Genomic DNA, 22,290 nt, shown 5'->3' on the forward strand with positions numbered 1-22,290 from the left:
TTCTTTAAAATACGTTGACCAACTTACCTTTCAGTGAATGTTTGGAGTAGATTTTCGGTACGAGAAATTATTTCCATCGATGGAAGTGATGGAATGACCATCAGCATTGTAGCATGAAAATGCATGCATAATTGCTGGGACCTTGTGTTGTATAGAAATCGATTTGTGTAATGTAGTAAGTAAAATGCAGTGACTTGATCAATGTGAAAGGTGAAAATCATTGCATACCCGTGCATTACGCATAATTTTTTTCAATACGGTAACGTTACAAATAATTAGAGTCAGCGATGTATAGTATTTGTGCAATATAAAAAGGCATTTTAAGTCAAACAGCGCGGTTAAAACTTGATATTCGATTAAAACGTTTATTTTTATCGCACCCAGTTGAATTCTGTAGAATTACTTCAATCAAGAATACCGCTTGAATTTGTTAGCATACACCAGATCATAGTCGACCATTTCTTGGTTAACGTGAATAAATTTTATTCTGAAAATAATAATCTTGTCATATTTATCTCGACATAATTAGATAATATTCAATTCAATATTGACAAAATTAAGAAACACTTTCAACAAAGTCAGTCAAGCTTTTCATTCAATATATTGTGCATATAACAAAAGTTTGTTTAAAGAATGTTTTTCAGTAAGAATAAAATTTTATATAGCAGCTTGAACATTTCTCTTTTGACTCTCCGCGATGTCATGACGTGTAGTGTGTTTTGATTTGAGAGTCAGGCAGCCAAGTGAGCCAACCAGTTTGACACTCAACAAGTAGTAGCGATGTCGTGCCGACGGCTCATTGTAGTTTTATGTGGCCTTATTGCCTCAATACCTGAATTTTCTTTAGGACAAAGCCCTCATCGAAGATTTGAGTATAAATACAGTTTTAAATCCCCTTATTTGGCCCAGAAGGATAATCAAGTGCCCTTCTGGACTTATAGTGGCAGTAAGTATTTCAAATAAGCGAAGAAACCGCACCGCTAACTGTAAAAGCACACGGTACTGACTACAAAGTACAACTAGTTGGATATAAATTAAATTCTAATAGTCCAAGTAGAAATTTTACGACCACTGACGTTGAATATTCAGTTGCAATGAACTTTTTAGGTTGTGGCCACTGCCGGCTGCTGCCACTCAAAATTTTCAAAATTCAAATGTTGATGGCAGAATTTCTTTTTGAGTAAATTATTCTGAATGTGCTTTCATTCTTCGGATTCGGAGTTTCAATACTTCGAACAATTGGGTGATTACCAACCTTAGTTAGTTAACTCAAGATATGATTATGAACGTATGTCTTACGTTTTTCTGTTGTTGTAGCCTAATGTTCTTCAATCTTCATAGGTAATTTAGGTATATAATTTATTCACAACACTAGTTAAGAATTGAGGCAAGTTTCTAAAGGGGTTAATAGTTGCAATTAAAAAGTATCACAAGTTCACAACCTTGTTTGATTAGTTTAAATTTTGAAGCCTTCACATACAATTAGGGATTATTTGTTTCTATTTGGACCTATTTAAAATAATTTATTCTTTCATTATGCTTGGCAGCTTGAGACTTCTGAGTTCTGAAGTAAAGGAGAGGTATCATGGATTCATGGGTGATCTGTGATTTATAATGGTGTTCTTAATCTTGCAAGGTTTCTACAATATAGATACTGTAAGATACACTCAAACAGTCAAACTTATTGACAGACAGAATGCAGAATGACATTTTACCTTGTGTAGAATGTTTTGCTGCTCCTACAGCAAACAGCAATGATGTATCATTAGTTCATTACACATGGCAGCTGAAGTGTGTCAAAAAGTTCTATATATAATAATAATAATATAATATAAAGAAATATTTTTTCTCAAAATGGGCCTATAAGCTTACCAAGGTCTCAATTAAATTTAAAAAATTTCAAATTTAACTAAATTTTCTGATGTAATTGCTGCCATATTTTTATCATATGACAATTTAAAAATTTTTCCTTCCATTCTTGCCATTATTTAATAGTAAAAGTATATATTTATATCTATCAAAAATTAATTGCAAAAAGAACATTGCAGGGAATGTTTGAAGCTATATTTTTACAAGTAATAATAGTTACAGCAAATTCTATCCTCAGGCTACTTGAATTTTTAATTTTTTCATATTTATTGACAAGCAATGGGGTGAGTGACTCAGGTCACTGTGTGGTGGGTGCAATGAAGAACCCTGGAACTGAAGTGCTGTGGTACTTGCTAATTAAACTGTGCTGTAAAATTGGAGCAAAATATTCTAGGTTCCCATCAATTTGATTCAAGGAGCTAAATTGACTAACCATTTGTTGTTAAAGTCAAGTGTAGACAAGTCAAACTTGTAAGAATAGTAGCTTGGTTGGTGTCAGTTGTATATATAACTAGGAGTTTATAGTCATTATGGGCAGTTTCAAATAGATTTGAAATATTGAAATCAAAATAAGATATCTGAAACTTGAGTTTCAATACTGCTCTCTGAAATGTTTCAAAAGCTGGAAAGGAAAAAAAACCCCTGCTGTTGATATAAAATTTTTCACAGTAAACTAAGGGTAAATACAGCAAGAAATTTGCCATAGGGTGTTAAAAATTTGAAGAATATATACTGTCAACTGGGGTGACTTTGGCCACCACTACAACAGAAACAAATGGTAGCAAAACAAAATAATAAACGTTGGGCAAAGTGACTCATTTGACTTTGGCCACCAGGGTGACTCTGTTGACGATATCACCCCAGTTGACAGTATCTAAGGAAGCTAATTTTAATGGCATGAATTCTTTAAAGGAAAAGGAAATTTGAAGGAAATGAAATATGTTCTAATGAATTTTTCATAATTATTCATGATGAGAGATCAAAGACAGCCTTCTATTGAATGAAAAATTGAGCTTTCAAATTCATGCTTGCTGCAAAAGTTGTCAATGTCTTTAAGTAAGGAATTGACTTGTTCAATAATGAGACCAGGAAACATTTGTGTATACATATATAGTAATTAAATGGCTGAGTTAATGAGACCTGGAAACATTCATGTATCCATGTAGTAATCAGATGGCTGAGTTAATGAGACCAGGAAACATTTGTGTATACATATATAGTAATTAAATGGCTGAGTTAATGAGACCAGGAAACTTTCATGTATACAAACAGTAATGGGATGGCCGAGTTAATGAGACCAGAAAACATGCAATATTGATGACCGCCTCTAAGCAGTAATTGACTGAAGAACTAATGAGACCAATCAAGATATTGATTGATGGAAACATATATTTATGTAGAACAGAAGTCTTAATCCTATTGTTCATATTATACAATTTATCCTACTTCTTGTTCATGACTGTATTTGTTTGTTAAATTGAGATTAGGTGGGGATTAAATTTTTGGCATAGAAGAAGCACGTTTCCTAACAGAAATAAAAAACTTGAAACTAAGAACAAAAATGTATTGCCTTTCTCATAATCCTCGCACATTGACATATATATATATATATATATATATATACTATAAGAAATTGTGAGGGCTATATGCCATAATTTGCCTTGCTCTTGTTGCCACAGTATGCCATAATTTACCTTGCTCTTGTTGCCACGGTATGCCATAATTTGCCTTGCTCTTGTTGCCACAGCTTGCCATAATTTGCCTTGCTCTTGTTGCCACAGTATGCCATAATTTGCCTTGCTCTTGTTGCCACAGTATGCCATCATCTGGCTTGCTCTTGTTGCCACTGTCTCCTGCGTATCACCACATCTCTGTCACCCTGCAGACGCTATAGCCAGCAGCGAGAGCCTGCGTATCACGCCGTCGCTGCGCAGTCAGAAGGGCCAGGCGTGGTGCAAGCAGCCGACCTCCTTCGAGTGGTGGGAGGTCGAGATCGTCTTCAGGATCAACGGCAGGGGGCGCGTCGGCGCCGATGGCTTGGTGAGAACTATGTTGTTTTTATATTATATGGGATGCTTGGTGAGAACAATGTTGTTTTTTTGCTGTATAGAATGCTTGGTGAGAACAATGTTGCGGTAATGCTTTCCCTAATAGATAAGAATAGAATAGAAGTGTCGGCACTGAAGAAATAGGCCTATGATTTGTTGCCGATTCTTGAACTTTTCGTGACTTGATTCACAAGGGATCCGGCCTTTGTAACCCGATATTCCCTTAACTGACGATTGATTGAGATAGCTGCTGGACTTACTGCCTGGTCCGTAATTTGCTAGGCATTTTAAGACTGAACATATGCATCTGCATAGCTCCATCTAGTCTAATGTTGCGGTGACTAATGTTGCGGTAATGCTGTCTAATTTCATGAATTTCGTGGATTCTATTTAGTTCGGCAGGATGTTTTATGCAGTACAGTGGATGATGATGTCTTGCAGCTCTTTTCAGCTCTCCATAATTGGCTCTAACATTCATGTTAATTCCAGCTTCTCTGTACTCGTGACTTTGTGCAATGGATTTAAAAGAACTTGACTTTCACATCGTCTCGACTGCATCAATTCAGCCAACTTGATATAATCTTGCATTGAAATGAACTAAAGTTTAGATTTTAATATAATGAAGGGTCTCCCTTGGATGCTAAATTGAGACCGGCATGTTTCTTAAATTTTACACATCATTCGTTTTCTGAAGAGCTGTTATATTATGGGGTTAACCAATGTTTCCGTGTCGTTTCTGTGAACCACGTGAAAATGTTCGCCTAAACCATATTCAGAATAAAATGAAGACCAAATTTTCGATTGGAATGACTCGCGCTGCCCCATGAGTCTTGACATCTACTTTGTGGAACTAAATGAAAATCGAATTGATAATGAGTTAGCAGTTTTTGCTGGTATTTTTTATGTGTTAATATTCAATTTACTGGCTTGATGTGGCCATTTAATATTCGAATTTAATATTCTCGACGTGTGCGCCGACATCACTGCTACAGTTGGGTATTGCCGTGGCCGGTGTGTGTGGGGTGGTCACTGCCACACACCTGTCCCCTCCCACGCTGATTGTAGTGTTGGGTGCCTTGTTTTGTCAGCTGATGTGTGGCGCCTGTACCTTGTTCTCTGGCTGATAAGAACAGTTCTTATATGTTTACTGTTTGTTTTTGTAGCTAGAGAAAGAGACTAGTCTTTCGCTTCATCCTTATTCTTTAAAGTTTATCGCCACCTTGTTCGTCGATTGATGAAACGGTATAAACGCCAATCAGCCGCAACCTCTGCTACCATCACAACACACACATTGCCACCATGCAGCTGACAGAGAAACAAGCCTTATATGCATAATGCTGCATTGATGCAGCACGATGTTATCTCGGCCATATTTAATGCATATAGTCTGCGTTTCGTATATGGTGTTTGTCAGTGCATGATCTGATGAATGACAGTGCATCGAATTCTAAAATTAATTAGTGAATTTCGTGACGTTTTCTGTTGTGTGCAGGCATTCTGGTTCACGACAGCACACGGCGTAGAAGGTCCGGTGTTCGGCAGCTCGGACAAGTGGAATGGCTTGGGTATTTTCTTCGATTCATTCGACAATGACAACAAACGCAACAACCCCTACGTCATGGCCATGATCAACGACGGTACCAAGGCTTACGACCACGAGAAGTGAGTCAATAGACTACGTCAACGTGTGTGTCAAGTCTGGGCTGTGATGATATGGGCTGGATAACTGAGCCTGGGCTTGTGATGATATGGCCTTGATTTTCTTTGTCACTTCGCCGTTCTTCTGATTTCCTCGACTTTGCAAGAAGTTTCTCCTTTCAAAGGGAATTTTATTTTCTTCTTAGTTAGGAGGAGGGTATTCGGGGTTACAAGTATTTTGTTGTGAACGGTAAATTCATATTGTGGCTTAATAAAATTGGCACCAAGATGGAAGCTTAGGCAGCACTGGCAAGATATCACTGAACCGATCGATGTATATCATTTTTGATCTAAAATATGTGTGGTCTATAAGATGTATGATCGATAAGATCAATGATCTATGAGATGTGTGTTCAATAAGATATGTGATCTGAAAGATATTGTGTAATTGACGCGGTTGTTCACGTGCAGCGACGGCATGAGCCAGCTGTTGGGCGGCTGCCTGCGAGACTTCCGCAACAAACCTCATCCCGTGCGCGCCAAGATAGAGTACTACAAGCACGTGCTGACGGTGAGTTACGTGTACTACAAGCACGTGCTGACGGTGAGTTACGTGCACTACAAGCACGTGCTGACGGTGAGTTACGTGTACTACAAGCACGTGCTGACGGTGAGTTACGTGTACTACAAGCACGTGCTGACGGTGAGTTACGTGTACTACAAGCACGTGCTGACGGTGAGTTACGTGCACTACAAGCACGTGCTGACGGTGAGTTACGTGTACTACAAGCACGGGCTTGTAGTCATTCTTTACTGAAATATATTATCAGTGTCAGACCAGTGACCACCCGCGTCTATGTACACTCTCATGTCCTGGTCCATGTTTACTGTCCCTGCCACTCATCTTGCTGGTATACTCGAGTCCTCGCGGCCACACGTTATATTATATCAATATTTGTTAGATTGTACATCGTACAAGTTTCATTATGTCAATAATTCTGATCATGGTAATAAGACTGCGTTTAAAAAAGCACTCACCAATATCTGACAAGTGAGATCTTGCGCGCTCAGGTGAAGATACAAAACCTGAACTTGGACGCCCTGGGACTGGAAGACGCAGTGGGCGCTGACATGTACAGCCTGTACCATACCGACCCATCCTCCATGGGACAGCCCCTACACCCCAGCTTGCTGTACAAGTTCTCCACCAACCAGACAAGCACTTCTCAAGACTCGGAGAGTCACGGCTCGTTTTTTGGCTCCTGGTTTGCAGATGCGCAGGAGCTCGAGCCGCGAAGCCCTGACTACGACTCTGAGTCTGCATACGTGAACGAGGACTTGGATTACGTCCCAGGCATGGGAGTTGTGTCAGATGCAGGCGCCACCGATGTGATCGATGAAGAAGTGGTGGCCGTTGATGGCACCAGGTCGCTATATTCCAGCATTAATGAAGCTGGCAATGTGGACAATGTTGCGTCAAATAGTGACAAACCATCATCGGGATGGTTCGGTGGAGAAGAAACCCCCACGACGAGCGAGTCGCTTACTGCAGACAGCAAGGATGTGTCTAACGCGGCTAAGCTAAGTCGTGCCAAGAAGCTGCGCAGGAAGCGACGTCTCGAGCGCCGGCGAAGGAGGAAGATCGCCACCAAACACAGCAAGCTGAGCAAGACGAAGCCATCGGTAGACGTGGCCTGTCGTGAGACGTGTTGTGCCGTGGCCCTACCTCACGAGTGGTGTGACTCATATTTTGAGTTATAACTCATACTTAACTTATAATATTTCTTCGTTTCAGCACGGCTTTGAACCTGAAGTCTATGTCTAGAGAATTTTAACGCACTGGCTTTGATTTGAGCGAAGCTTTCCTCCAAACTTGAACGTTTTGTTCTCACCTCATCACAGATGCTGTGTTCGTAGTCATCCTCCTAATTGATTGAAGTGACTAATTCGAACTTGAGTTATGCATTGAGTGATTCATCGTCTGTTTATTCGTACTTCTTCCGTAATATGAGCTTGTAGTCTGCTACATTCATCCGACTTTTTAAATATCCCTCTCGCCGCTTCTCAATAAAGCAAGACTCAATGTATCAGTTATCAGTATTTTGGCTACTAACTTTTTCTGCCTTGAGGGCCTTCAACAAATCTGTTTTCAGTGTTTAATTAATAACGTGCCTTGCTTTAAGTTCAAACATTTCCATAATGAACCTCTTTTACTGATGATTTTATTAATATTTTATCCTTATAAGCATATATTTGCCTAAGTTTAACCTGTAACATGCTCAAGAGCGTATAAGCCTATATAAGCCCCTGACATATTTTAGTACAGTTATACTATCCTGGGCCTATACGTTAAAAAAAAGTTAAGAGATCGTAAGTTCATCAGCCAATCATTGACGGCCTTTCAAGCAAAATCCAACAACCATAGACAAGATAATAGAGCGTAAGTACTTACGTTCACTTAGCGAGTTTTGAAAGTAAAGGCCCTGATTGTTATGCACAAACTGTTGTGCAGTTGATGGTGCACAACGGTCTCACCGCGGGCGACAAGGACTACGAGATTTGCACGCGCGTCGAGGGCGTTCATCTGCCCACCTCGGGCTACTTCGGCCTCTCAGCGGCTACTGGGGGCCTGGCTGATGACCACGACGTGAGTGTCTGCTCGGGACGGTCTGCCGTTCCTCCACCTTAATGAAAAACACTGCATTTAAGGAGACAATAAATTCTAAAAGCAGTTATTTTAGTCTGAACTGTGCGCGAATAATCACCATATAGATCCGCGCTAAATTCAAGCCATCATCATCAGAGAGATGAGCCGCTACATTGCCCATTGTTCACTCTTGTCTGATTTGATTGTATCGATATTTGGTAGCCTAATAACTGCTATGTACATTCTTGTTAATTTTAAAATTAACTTGAAAATTGATCTGCTAATGCCCGATCCCGATGTACGGGATCAATCCCCGTCTGATATTTTCATGAGTTTTGAATCATCTTTTAGACTTAATCGTAAGCTTAGCGTTACGATCGCGAGATTTCTGCTTACGATTTATGTGTTCTAATGTGTTACTTGTTTTGCATGACAGGTTCTGAAGTTCTTGGTGTCATCCTTGCGTAGTCCCGACGAGCTGGCCGCCGCCGCCTCGACTGACAAGGAACAGGAAGAACAATACCAGCGAGAGTTCCAGCAGTACCAGGAGAAAACTCAGAGAGCCAGAGACGAGTGAGTGTAGAGAGCCAGAGACGAGTGAGTGTAGAGAGCCAGAGACGAGTGAGTGTAGAGAGCCAGGGACGAGTGAGTGTAGAGAGCCAGGGACGAGTGAGTGTAGAGAGCCAGGGACGAGTGAGTGTAGTGAGAGCCAGGGACGAGTGAGTGTAGTGAGAGCCAGGGACGAGTGAGTGTAGTGAGAGCCAGAGACGAGTGAGTGTAGAGAGCCAAATATGATTGAGTGTAGAGAGCCAAATATGATTGAGTGTAGAGAGCCGGAGACGGTTGAGTGTAGCGTGCTGGAATCTCATGTTCTTGAGCCTCATAAACATCTTTGGTTAAGGAACTACTGTTTGTGTGTGGCTGGAAGGGTGCGCGTCTTTGAAAAGTCAGTTGGTCTTTATCAAAAAACATGAATTCAGAATATCGTCTGCTTATTTTTACGATAATACTGGGCCAGAATGACTCATCATACCGCAAACGGGGGCAAAAGTGTCTAGTTTATGAACCGTGACCAAGGTCTTTCTCGGTCACCTCACGCTAGGTACGAATAGCGTTGTTTGTTTTTTGGACCTTGACCTACGCTTTTCTCGGTCACCTCGCGCTAGGTACGAATAGCATTGACATCTGTAAGTCTACGAATGTAAGACATCATTACTTCGCCCGCAGGTACGTTGCCGCGAACCCTGACGCTCGTAAGCAGCACGTTGACGAGGACGACGAGTACGAGGCTGCCGACATCAGGGAGCTGCGGCAGATCTTCACAGGACAGTCGCAGATCTACGACGCCATGCGACAACTCAACGCTAAGATGGATGAGATCATCGGGCGGCAGGAGCGAACCTTGTCTCTTGTTGGTGCCGTACACTCTGGCTTGGGTTAGTGTCGTCATTAGTGTCATATATTAACCCTCTACCGCCTAACATGAGTAAGCAGAGCAATATTGTCACAAGTCTTCCCAAAAAGAATGCGTTCTAGTGAGCGCAAAATGACTTGCACTGATGGTTGCCACCACGTACGACAACTTTAAAATGTTCTCTGTTGCGTATAAACGTCCTCAAGTTGCTACACTCAATAGTTTACATATAATTTAAGTTGAAAGTTGTGTTCCCGGAGAGTGACATACGTCGGTAGAGGGTTAAGCTTAATTTATATTATTTAACTTTAGTTTTTATTTATCCTGCTATTTATCAAGTGTTAATTGTACAGCGTCATTCCGTCCTTTGAAACAAGTGACGTCTCGGTCACTAGTTAGCCGTGTTTCTCCTCTAATACAGTGCCGGAAATGGCTATACGACCACCCTGTTTTCTCCGAATATTTTTTGGTGCACAAAAAATTATGGGATTCAAATTATACAATGTTAAACTACGTTTAAAAACGGTTCCAACGCAATGCGAAAAAAATAATTTTCTCAAAATATATGAGAAGAAATTATGAAAATTAGAAAAACCTAGGTGAAAATGGTTATAAGACCAGGACAGGTTTTTCACCATTGTGATATCTTTCTGTAATATTTTCACTTTAAAAAGTACAGCAATATAAAAAATATATTGATTTTCGTCATTTAGGGCCTTTCTGGTGTACTTCTGGTGTAGTTCAGTGTCCTCACTTATATTTTTTCGAAGTAAAAAATATACCAAATGGGACAAGACTCACTGAGGCCGAGAAGGCGCAGATTTTCGGCTTTGTGAAATGCAGTAGAAGCCAACGGGACATCGCAATGGGAATAAAACGCTCAAAACCCATTGCACAATCATTTTTTGCTAATCCGGACGGCTACGGGTGAAAAAAGCGCACTGGACCAACACCAAAATTAACCAACAGGGATCTTAGGCTTCTTAAACTTACGCTACCTCTACTTCTATAAAATTGGCCACTGGAGTTGATGTGACAGCACGACGCATCCGTTAGACATTGCATGACTCGAAGAAATTCAAATACATGACGAGGAAAAATGCCCCTGTGCTCCAACAAAAGCATATTATCAACCGACAAAAATTTGCTGAAAAATATTTGCTTATTGGTAAAGGGATGGCACAAGATTATCTTCAGTGATGTAAACAGTTCAATCTTTATGGTCCAGATAGATGGCAATGCTATTGGCATCACTGGGCCGCGTGCCTGAAATTTTTTTTCCAAGCGGCAATCTTGTGGTGGCTCGGTCATGGTTTGGAGGGCGTTTAGCCGAAAGAGAAAATCAACTCTAGCTATTTTACATGGGAGACAAGATTCCGTGGCTACAAGCACACGCTGTTCTACCAACTTCTCCCTTTTGCCGATGAGAAACATGAGGGATCATATGTTTTCCAACAAGACAATGCTTCGATTCACACCTCAAAATCAGCAAACATGTGGTTCCTAGAGCAGAATATTACTCTGTTGCCGTGGCCGGCGCTTAGTCCTGACCTCAACCCCCATTGAAAACCTATGGGGCATCATGGCGAGGGATGTTTACCGAAATGAGCGCCAGTTTCAATGTGTGAGGGACCTGAGCATGGCTATCCTTCGTTCTTGGGATAAAATTTCTCAAAAGTCACTGGATTATATGGTAAATAGCGTGGGGAGAAGATGCTTTGAGGTAATTATGGCGAAAGGAGGAGAGATTGTCTATTAAAATGAGTGTATGTGATCCACAAACGGAAAAACATATCTTGGTCTTATAACCATTTTCACCTAGGTTTTTCTAATTTTCATAATTTCTTCTCATATATTTTGAGAACATTATTTTTTCGCATAGCGTTGGAACCGTTTTTAAACGTAGTTTAACCTCATGTAATTAAAATCTCATATTTTCTGTGCAATAAAAAATATTTGCAGACAACTGGGCAGTCGTACAGCCATTTCTGGCACTGTATTACCAGCATTTCTTCCACGTCAGTCATTTTATTGTGTGGAGTATTCTAACTGTACAAAGTACGCATCATTAGTAAAGTAAATTACTAATCTAATTGATTTGAGTAGCCTGGTCATGTATGGATACTTTTCACTCTGTTTCCTTACAATACCAGAAGTTATTTCTGTTTTTATTAAAGCATTATTGCGTTTTAGAACATATCCTCCTGGTTAGTCACCGATAACGCCAGGATCGTACATAATCTACTTGTATGATAGCCTGATAGACTTAAAAGTTTTTGCCCCTCAGGGGGGACTTCTGACGTGTGTCTGTGCGCGTCAAAAGTCCTATGGGATTTCGCGTTCCTAGAGGGATTGTTCCTGAGCGCCCCACCGCTGAGCTCGCGGTGTCTGACTGCAGGTCTCAGTTGTGGGGTTAAGTTATTATGTAGGTAGGATTCCTTACATTTCTCTTCTCTGTCTCTCTCGTGCGGGCGGCCGACGTCCCGTGTAAGCGACCTCTTTTTCGAGTGTCTTAGTTTCCATTGCTTTTCACCTGTCTCTCCTTGTCACTTCGTCTCTCTGAGATGCTAACGCTGCTTCTTTCGAGCCAGCTTCAGCGGGCTGGACATCCGAGACCTTCCACCCCTTGTGGGTGATGAATAATTGAGACCTTCCACCTCTATGGTGATGTTCATCTTGACTTTCGGTGCGAGATAGCTAAATAGCTGAAGCGCTAGTAAACATTTGGCCACTAAACTAACTAACTTAAAAGTTTTTGTATGATAGCCGTGGCGGGGGGAGGTGTGCCGCTGCCTACAGGGGGCGCTGCGCCCCCGCCTCCCGCAGTGGGGGGCGCTAGCCCCATCTCCCGCTTCGAGGTGGACTCGCTCATCAACACACAGCGAGACATCGCGCAGACTGCTAAAGATGTCAAGTGAGACGCGTCTAACGCACTCCTTAGCGGCTAAGCGCAGTATGAGAGCAAACTAGCTCACTCCAAAAGTAAAATTAACGTTTATTGCAACTGTTTAGATGAGCAAAAACAATTTTGAAATAAATTTGCACTTTGTTACACATTTTGATTGAAATTTGAAGTAACATATTGAATATTTGCAGGAACATGGTGGTGGACATCAGCCAGAAGAGCACGCAGCTGCTGAACAAAGCTGGCCAGCCCGTGGGGTCGGCGCAGCCTGTGGGGGGCGCGTACGACATGCACGTCACTCTTAAGGAGCTCAACGAAGGCCTCAACCACATCAAGGTGACGAGCAACCTTGGGTGCTGTGTTGGTAGTAGCGAGGCAAGGCCTCAGCCACATCAAGGTGACGTGCAACCTTGGGTGCTGTGTTGGTAGTAGCGAGGCAAGGCCTCAACCACATCAAGGTGACGTGCAGCCTTGGGTGCTGTGTTGGTAGTAGCGAGGCAAGGCCTCAACCACATCAAGGTGACGTGCAACCTTGGGTGCGGTGTTGGTAGTAGCGAGGCAAGGCCTCAACCACATCAAGGTGACATGCAACCTTGGGTGCGGTGTTGGTAGTAGCGCGCTGCAAGGCCTCAACCACATCAAGGTGGATACATCCAAAACCTTTTTCTGTTAGTGATAGCACTTCCTGCGGCTAGCGATACTACAGAGCTGCGGTATACGCGTGCATAGTACCGTCTTCAATGATTCTTAATTAAGTTCAAACTTGATGAGTTCTATTATATGCCTGTGTCCTTATGTTAATCATTATACGTCTTCATCCAACGCTGAGCTGATGCCCTGCCTTTGTGGTACGCAGTCCCCCGCCTCAAGCTCTCGCTTGCAAAGTTTGGGGCTAGTGAGGCCATCATATTCCTATTCCCCAACCACGGGCCCCTTTCTGACCAGCCATAATTGTTTTCAGCACTCTAGTGTGATGATGATGTGGTGGCCTAGTCCAGTTCTACGTCCGTTCAGGCAATGTGAATGCGTAAGAGCAACCTAAGCATGAGCAACGAATCCTCAGCAACCGTAGTTTCCTTAATAGTGAATATCGCTTCGTGATTCACATTGTTAAGGGTTTTTGCATTGTCCAATTACACGATCACCAACCCTCTGCTCAAGTATGGTGACGATATGGTTGGGCAAAGCCACAATACTGTGGAGTACGGCCACAATAAGACAGATACTGCATCAACTGTAACTAACAGGAGTGACTGCTCTGTAGTCGCAGTGTCGTCCTTTACCTTCAAGGTAGAGGACGACACTTATGCATGTTGGGCGCCAATCTCCTAACGGCGACTTCCTCAAATAGCTATAGATTAATTGTTGAGTTAAGGTCACTGTACTGTGATTCTTAAGCACAAACTTTGTGGAGTAATGATATCATTCCATTTTACTCAAGACGTTTAATTCATTAGCTGTTAGTTGGCAGGCATTCATATCATGTCAACCCCAGTAGGTTGCAGGCATTGATGTCATTAATTTTGCATGCAGCACACCTTAAGCGCGCCTGGTGGGCAGCAGCAGCGGGGAGGAGTGGTGGAGGCCTGTCCGTCATGTCTCTCCACGTGGCTCTTCGTGGGAGTAGCTCTATCACAGCTAATCTGCATAATCGGCTACATGATGTATCGGTGAGTTGACATTAGGCTACATGATGTATTGGTGAGTTGACGTAGGCTACATGATGTATTGGTGAGTTGATGTAGGCTACATAATGATGTATCAGTGAGTTGACGTTAGGCTACATGATGTATTGGTGAGTTGACGTTAGGCTACATGATGTATCTGTGAGTTGACGTTAGGCTAAATGATGTATCAGTGAGTTGACGTTAGGCTACATGATGTATTGGTGAGTTGACGTTAGGCTACATGATGTATTGGTGAGTTGATGTAGGCTACATGATGTATTGGTGAGTTGATGTTAGGCTACATGATGTATCGGTGAGTTGATGTTAGGCTACATGATGTATCAGTGAGTTGACATAGGCTACATGATGTATTGGTGAGTTGACGTTAGGCTACATGATGTATCAGTGAGTTGACGTTAGGCTACATGATGTATTGGTGAGTTGCGTTAGGCTACATGATGTATCGGTGAGTTGATGTAGGCTACAGCCAACATGATGTATCAGTGAGACAACTCTGTGCTCATCCAAATGACTCGCTGCACGAGTCAACAAGTTGAAGCTGATGGATGAGTATGCAGCTCTCAGTTGCACGGCACCTGAAACTGTATGTCTGTATCATTCATCACAGTTCTGTAATTTAGCCAAGACTTGTAAGTCAGGGAGGAGTTTGGCATTTTGTTGTGTTTAATAACCATGATTATTATTTAGTTAAATCTTTTGAGAAACATCTAGTTTGGTTATTGTAAAAAGATTTTGCCTGTTTTGTATAAAAAATCGAGGGAAACTCTTCTAGACACATCGCTTCGCGTTATGATTATCTTGAGATGCTATTGTTTGATCTGCTTTGGTGTGAGCCAAAGCAAATGTAGGATGGAATATTTCTTGATCTTCAACTGTAATTATGAAATCAGGAATTCGAGTCATCGTAGTGGGAATCTTGGTAGTGATGACGATCCAAGCAGTGATGGTGACGGCCTCATCACCCGCCTCTTCTCCAGCAGACATGAGCATTTCCACTGGTAGTCGAGTGATGACGCACCCCAAACCCATCATTTACTCAACCCATCATTATTTGTCCCGCTACTTCATCATTAACCACCAACTGTCATTATTTCCGCCGCTCCTTCATGATTCCCTTAACACCTTGATCGTGTTCCAAATATCCGCGTGTGCATTAATGCATGCTTCGTAACCCATACAAAATTACAGCCTTATAAGGCGAAACAATTAGTGTTATAGATGTATTAATGGCTCTCTGTTGAATACATTTCTGTTAATCTCTAAAATTATGCTATTATTAATTAGTATTCATCTCTCCACAGAGACAACAGAGATGCACAAGCCAAGAAGTTCTACTAGCATCGCTCGAACTCCTAGACCAATTTTCAGAATATTTTTACAAACCCCGTCACAAAGCCTGTCAATTGATGCTTTGAGAATACGATGTATGGTTGTTGACGAGTCTTGCTTTCTTAGCGACATGATCGCTGAAGCTGCTGCTTATAGCCAAACTTACTTCTGAACGCCTCGACCTGTTCCATTGTTGAAAATCTTTTATTTTATTGTTAACTTGGTTATTCTCATAAATCTCGTACGCGTAGCAGTTGCGGTTCCAGCCTTTAAGTTGTTTAGGTACACAAGGTGCAATGAGAGAATTACTTTTTATTTTAATTTATAAAAATCTTTTGAGATTTATTATTTATTTGTTTTAGTTACTTATTTCATTACTTGCCTCTTTTAGTTCGGTGCTTAACGTTACTTTTTACATCGAATCTAAGTGATAAATTGTCCAATTCGATTGACAGCAAACCAAACGCTGCGTTCATTTGAATTCTCTTGTAAATTTTAGCGTGATGCTTGAAGTGCGCCGTACGAAGACCATTTATGCTCTTCGCTGTATCCTCATTCTTCTTTCTCATCCAAGAAATCAATGTGGAAAGAATTGAATTTATTGGCTCCTAATTTACAGTCCCTCGCGTTTGTGTACGGGCGGGCCTTGTAACTCTCAAATTCTGTAGGCGCAGAGAATCGCTGTACTGTGCTTCTGTGCTGCTAGCTTATCCTCGAACTAAAATTGTGAATTTGCCAAGTTTTCTTTCGGAATGTATTGATTGTTATTATCATGAAGTTAATTCATAAAATTGAAGCGAGAGCCGGTTGATATTCGTTGATATTTCATTGAAATAGGAGCGAATTACTAAAGTGCGTTATTGCATGTTCTATACGGGACAAACGCTTGAGGTTGCTGTCTGGCCGAGCATTGTATCGACAGTAATTTGTTCGTTGATATGTTTATTCCATCAGTCAACGTCTTCCATTGCCAATTTCTCCACCTTTTACTCGTGACACCTCAGGCCTGCGAAGACGTAGCGTCGTCTCACCAAACCCAAGTTCCTGCAATGTAGCCAACCATGCGTTCCTAGCAGCGCTTGAATTGAAATTCTCGCTTTGGTTATTAAGTTCAAGTTTTAGACTTGCAATTTTAAGCCGCATCTTCACATTTCATGACATGATCTTCAAGTTGAAGTTGTTGGGTAGTCTATGTAACTTTCAACGACACGTTTTTGAGAGTTTTCATATCGTTTTCTCGGCTTGCTTTTCGTATTTGACATGTAAGATTGTTGAAAGTTTTAACGTCTGGTTAAGTTTTTGGGAAGGTTTAGGGTAGATGCGAGAACTCATGCTCTGTCATACACTAATTTCCTTTGAACAAGCGGTCAGGGATTATGCGTCAAGGCGGCACTTTTCGCATCAGAAACAGAAAGCATTGTTTGTCAATATCACCAGATTAAAAATATGAATTATTTTAGATAATATTGTTTTTTATACATGTCCGTCCTCTTGTATTTATTTTTTTTTTCTTTTTGCAGTGATGGTGTGCTAGATCCTGAGTTCTCTATGATTAGTATTACGTAGAGTAAGTTATGTCTTGTTGGTCGTGTATATGAATGAAACTGAATAGATTTTATTGCACTTTATATCGAAACATTGCATTCATTACTGTCTTCCTCGTGGACCCATTGCAAAATGTCTGGAAATGTAATCATAAGTAGACATCAGCCCTGCCAACCTACTGAGCTTGATATTTAGGCCTGAGTTCTAAACGTTTATGACTGCGGACCTGAACTGCATTAAATGCTACATAATGCTAGGGTTAGGCTTGACTGCAAGCATCCGTTTAATGTGAGTGCGTTGGAATATTATACTCTCATTTAAAATGTATTATTGATGTATGTAAAATTGTCGCTCGTGGCTTCAGACACGTGTCGGACCCACCAAACGTTTATCTCTGTTTGGTATCGTTTATGATGATGAAATCCATGGCTGAATTGTTGACCTTTTATTCATTTCATAGCATTTGGTTCAATTTAAATCATTTTCAACATGCGTAGTTTTTATAATACCTTCGTTAGTGCAATTGTATCTGATGAAGAGTTATCATGATGATGTCAGGTCGGTCTTGGGCGTCACTTGAAATAAGTTTTCGTGCTCAACGTTGGTTAGATTGTTAGTGTTTGTTTTTTAAGGTTTTTACAAACTTGTGACCTTGACGTAAGATCTTCTGATATTGCATTCATATCGCTTGAGTCATGATGCTTAATCTTTCATTGATATAGGTATTTTCGATTAAATTTGTTCTTTTTTCCACATATTGTCAACACGGCAAGTTGGTAGCGATATTTCCCTCAAATCAAGTTCTTATGTTATCTATAAATGCCCCATGTACGCACAATTTGCCATATTCTTATGAGCGCATCAATGTTAACAGCGTTTTGAGAGCCACTGGCGTAGTTGGCTGCAGACGTCGCTTAGGGTGGTCTCCTACGTGAGAACAGTCTTCCCCCTAGGAGCTGCCTCCTCGTTAAAATGGTCTCCTCTTAAGTGCGGTCTCTCCCTGGCGCCTCCTGAAAACCTTCGTCTAGTTCACTCGGTTCCGCGATGTCATTCTTTATAATTGGTTGTTCTTGTACCTTATTCTTGGCAGAAAATGTACTTAGGTTTTTTGGTGTTTGTGGCTACTGAAAGAAATGGGGTTTCCTATCAAAGGGAGTGAAGGGAAACTTCGTTTTTTTTCTTCTTCTGCATTGCGTTCGCCTGAGACGAGGTTCGAAGTACCCAAAGCGTCGCTCAGTATTGAGTTCATCCTAAGCAATGAGTAGCCGCTACCCCGATATCCCTACAAGTAATTATATGTTTTTCAAATACGCAGATAAAATTCAAATTATAAGTGTGTGAAAGATTATAAAATAAGATTCATCAATGAGTACGCTATATATGCTCTTGAATGAGGTTCAGACGTCACACCGTAACTGATATTATTTATTGCGACTCCAATAACTCATGGAATATTTTTATTGATGTACGCATGAGCTGTTGTAATCTCTTCCTGCCTATTGTACGAGCGGAGCCAGGAGTCGCGTCCGAAATTTGATATTAATTTGAATGTTTTATTCTTATTGACTCAAAGTTCACATGATTAAACTCAAATGATTATTGCTCTCAAGTAGTGTATCTATCATGTAGTATTTTTAGAGCTTTTTAGTGAACTCAAGTGCATTCAGCGGAATTTATTTTCTTGTTATATTCTGTTGCCGCGACATCAATAGGTATGCATTTTTCTTGAGCGTTCAGTGTTGGTTTTCCTTGTCGAAACATTCATCCAATGGAAGCGCCAACACCAGTTTCCTGGTACCTTCCCTCTAACGAGCTTGATCGTTTTAATGTTAGGTATTTAGGTAATGATGAATTGTAAACTAATTTAGTATTCACATTTAGGGACTCGCATGAGTTAAGACAGGCTTCATTCTTGTAGAATGATACCAGCTGATATTTCTTATTGAAACGAGCTTCACAAAATGTGTTGATATAATCCTTGCTGACAATGACCGCTGCGACGACACGTAGCAGATGACGCCTCATCGCCCTCTGAGGCCTCTTGTGTCTTGTCGTGTGCTAAGTACTTGTAACTTTTAACTTTCTTGGTGTTCCATTTTACTTTTACATCATCTTCCATCTCGCTCTTCCATTATGTTCCATCTCATGAATCGTGTTCCGTCTAACCTTCTTGCCACCTTCAGAGTGCTGGCCGGTCAAGACCACTAGCCTGCAGTTGTTAGCGATTAATCTTTTTCTTTTAGTTGAAGAAGAACCTTCTTTTGACGCTCCACAAAATCATATGTCTGTCCAAACTTGACTTTTGCTGTTAATAATTTCAGATGTTGTAGGGTCATAGTATTAAATACCTTAGGATTTATCATGCAGAAAATATCGTTGTTCAGGAATTACGGCGCTTTTTAAGTTTTAACTCTAAAATTTTCTTATCTCATTCAATTCTACTGCTGTGATTCAATTCTACTGCTTGATTCACTTTACTGCTGCTTGTGAATCAAGCAATCCTGCTCCTGGCTCGTTTGTAATTGATACCACACTTTTTTTCGCCGTTATTATCTGAGATTGAATAATTTCGCAAGAGATGTTCCATTTAGCGGCCATTTAAATATTCAAACAGCGGCCATTCAAAGTTGCTGTCCTCCAGTTAATCTGAGCCATCAGCGGTCTCCCTCCGGCGCCCTGAGTTGACGTGCGGTGCGAGCTTCCTTCTCGTTGTCTACTTTGCGTCTAGGCCGGCGAAGTCGTAATATTTCAGTAGACTTTGTGACGCAGGCTTTTGTGTGACCACAACATAGGCTGTTGTGGCTTTGACTGGACATAAGCCTTTGTGGCTTTGACTGAACATAGGCTTTTGTGCATTTGACGGAACATAGACTTTTGTGCCTAGACTTTTAGACTGAACATAACTTTTATTATCGCACTAGTTAGGGTATTAAAGTTTTCTTAAGCGTCTTTCTCATTGTTATCACGTTATGTAAAGATCTTTTGTTTCTCTTGTGTTATTTTTTTCAACTTCTAAAAGTTTGTTTACTCGCCGCTAAACTTTCATGCTGAGAATACAACAGAAAGAGAAGTTCAAGCAACGTCGCCGCCGCTGTCGTCTGTTCCTCTAGCGCGTCTTGCGCGCGTGCGCCGGAAACTCAACCTTGTCTTCCACGGCGCCGTGAAGCATCGTGGGGCCCTTCTTCCATCACGAGTAATTGTTCGTTTTTATATGATGAATGTGTATTATTGACAATTGCGTACAGATTTATGGGGATGACTTAGAATGCGTCAAGTTTCTCTTTTTATTTCTCAACTCCAGAGAGATTTGTAAGACGTTGTAATTTCTTGAATATATTTCTTAGGAAGCAAGGAGATTCATTGCGTACTTCATTATTTAACCTTCGTTTATGCCATTACTTTTACTTGCCAGTTATGTGATAGATTGAATTTAGCAAACGCACTTGCAATCATCACCGTTCGAAAGCTTACAATATATCATTTATGAATAATTTGGCAAATCTAAAACCATTTAAATCTCTTCGAACTATTTCTGTTGGGCTCGATGCTCAGACAGTGTTTCCCTCACTTGTGTACAACTTGCTGGTTCTTTACAGTTACAGCGTACAATTAATACAACAAATTGAACACTAATATGCAGCATTTTATATCACTTATGTTCAGCGAGTTTACTGTTTGAATTAATTTAACGGTGGGTTGCTGCGTACAGGTTGCTAGCGTAGAAAACTGTTGTAAATCGATGTCAGATTTTCTTGTGTTAGGCAATATACGTTTTTGCGATGTAACAATCGCTAGCCAATAGTAGTAACTAATAAACATACCACCTGGGCATGGTTCCACAGTTTAAGCAGCACTGTTCTAAGTTGCATCCTTTGACACGGTCCGATTAAGGGTTGCTGTGAAAGCGGTGTTCTCCAGTCCACGCGGCGCTATTTCTGCACAAGACTCGCCGTCATCTGCTCCAAGCAACTGCTTCTTCTTAGACTTCCTTGCCTTCTTTCCCATTGACGACTCTCTGGACTGGGGCACCGAGTGTGCTGATGGCAGAGAACAATCTTCAGGTATGGAAGCGAAGGAACACGACTGCGCCACGAGAGTTGCCACGTCGCTATCTTTAGTCGCGCCTCTGGAGTTCTCTTCATGCTGTTGCTTCATGGCACTGTCATGACCGTATAACCCGGGCGCCTCATCGCCGTATGGATAACCGTGTTGCGGCACAAATTGAGGCTTCAGACTACCTTGGGCATTTTTTTCAGCTGTAGAAGTCCTGCTAAGGGCCGAGGCTCGCTCTCCGTGGTAGGGCGACGTGTTTTGGTTCTGATATCGGAGTGAATTGTAAGTAAAGCCGTCTGGATACTGCATGCTGACTGCACCTGTGGACATGAATGTGTGAGCCGTTACGTTATTCATTACGTATCGAGTCTGATCGTTAAGTATTCGTTCGAGTCTCAAATCGAAGTGTTGAAATTATTTCATTAGGATATCAGTTCACAAAAAAAAACACGAAAGAAACAATGTATTCGAATTAATTAAGCCCAATCAAAGGCTCGATTCTTCACTCTCAGTAAAGAGACAAGTCAATATTTGCAGAATTTCCTCAATTTCAAGATCAATTGATTTGCTCACGTGGGTTGGGACTGCTGGGATACACGACAGAGGCGGGGGCGGAGCGAGGGTTGGCGCCCGACATGCGCACTCTTGCCCCGCTGCTGGCGCCGCCTCCGTCCAGCTGACTCATGACCGCGTCACGCGTGTTCTTGTCGGGCTTGAAAATCACCAAGTGAACTTTGGGCAGGAACAGACAGCCCAGTTGCACAAATCCACTGCGCAGAAAGCTCCAATGAATATTCATTATATGATTATGATACTCTTACAAATAAGTTCAGTGCGTAGGAGTAGCAAATATTTCTTTTAAGAATCTGTTAAAACGTGTGAAGTATTCACTTCTCCTCCTAACTTCCTAACGCGCTGTATACTCTGACTAACGTCATCCTGAACAATTAACTAAAAGCAAGACTATGCGTGTAATCTAATTAAACTCCTTAAACTATAAGCACTCAATGCAATTACAATTACCAGAGCGACAGTGACATGGCGAGTGAGACAATCCTCGTCTCATCGGAGGGTTCCTTGGAGAGGTAGAGCGGCACGAACACCACCCAAATGATGCACGACGTGTAGTTGGTGAACGCGATGTAGCGTGCCTC

At 41.4% G+C, this 22,290-nt stretch overlaps 2 protein-coding genes across 4 annotated transcripts; one reads left to right on the forward strand and one right to left on the reverse strand.

The window, feature by feature from the left end:
- The first annotated feature begins 739 nt into the window (after nt 1-739).
- On the forward strand, nt 740-20,439 carry LOC108674848 (protein ERGIC-53). 3 transcript variants are annotated; one of them, XM_018162826.2, is made up of 12 exons: nt 740-946; nt 3,755-3,909; nt 5,410-5,579; nt 6,027-6,126; nt 6,627-7,238; nt 8,068-8,202; nt 8,639-8,775; nt 9,430-9,638; nt 12,383-12,530; nt 12,713-12,857; nt 14,055-14,191; nt 15,511-20,439. In XM_018162826.2, exons 1-12 carry the CDS (start codon nt 781-783, stop codon nt 15,545-15,547), a joined length of 2,151 nt encoding a protein of 716 aa, XP_018018315.1. In that variant the 5' UTR covers nt 740-780; the 3' UTR covers nt 15,548-20,439. The 3 variants fall into 3 exon arrangements, with proteins under 3 accessions (XP_018018315.1, XP_047738736.1, XP_018018316.1); XM_047882780.1 differs by lacking the exon at nt 6,627-7,238 and adding an exon at nt 15,100-15,207; XM_018162827.2 differs by lacking the exon at nt 6,627-7,238.
- LOC108674849 lies at nt 20,354-22,282 on the reverse strand. Its single transcript, XM_018162828.2, has 3 exons — nt 22,160-22,282; nt 21,710-21,906; nt 20,354-21,456 (listed from the first exon to the last, which is right to left on the reverse strand). Exons 1-3 carry the CDS (start codon nt 22,174-22,176, stop codon nt 20,942-20,944), a joined length of 729 nt encoding a protein of 242 aa, XP_018018317.1. The 5' UTR covers nt 22,177-22,282; the 3' UTR covers nt 20,354-20,941.
- Nucleotides 22,283-22,290: the final 8 nt, after the last annotated feature.

The sequence above is a fragment of the Hyalella azteca genome, unplaced genomic scaffold (assembly GCF_000764305.2).
Source record: "Hyalella azteca isolate HAZT.00-mixed unplaced genomic scaffold, Hazt_2.0.2 contig111, whole genome shotgun sequence".
Lineage (NCBI taxonomy): Eukaryota > Metazoa > Arthropoda > Malacostraca > Amphipoda > Hyalellidae > Hyalella > Hyalella azteca.

Excerpts from the sequence above, each read along its gene's own strand:
- LOC108674848 (XM_018162826.2), top strand. The coding sequence starts at position 781 with ATGTCGTGCCGACGGCTCATTGTAGTTTTATGTGGCCTTATTGCCTCA. Across the intron at positions 5,580-6,026 it reads AAGGCTTACGACCACGAGAA|CGACGGCATGAGCCAGCTGT; the intron begins GTGAGTCAATAG and ends GTTCACGTGCAG. Across the intron at positions 6,127-6,626 it reads ACTACAAGCACGTGCTGACG|GTGAAGATACAAAACCTGAA; the intron begins GTGAGTTACGTG and ends TTGCGCGCTCAG.
- LOC108674849 (XM_018162828.2), bottom strand. Across the intron at positions 21,457-21,709 it reads TCCCAGCAGTCCCAACCCAC|GTGCAGTCAGCATGCAGTAT; the intron begins GTGAGCAAATCA and ends TCATGTCCACAG.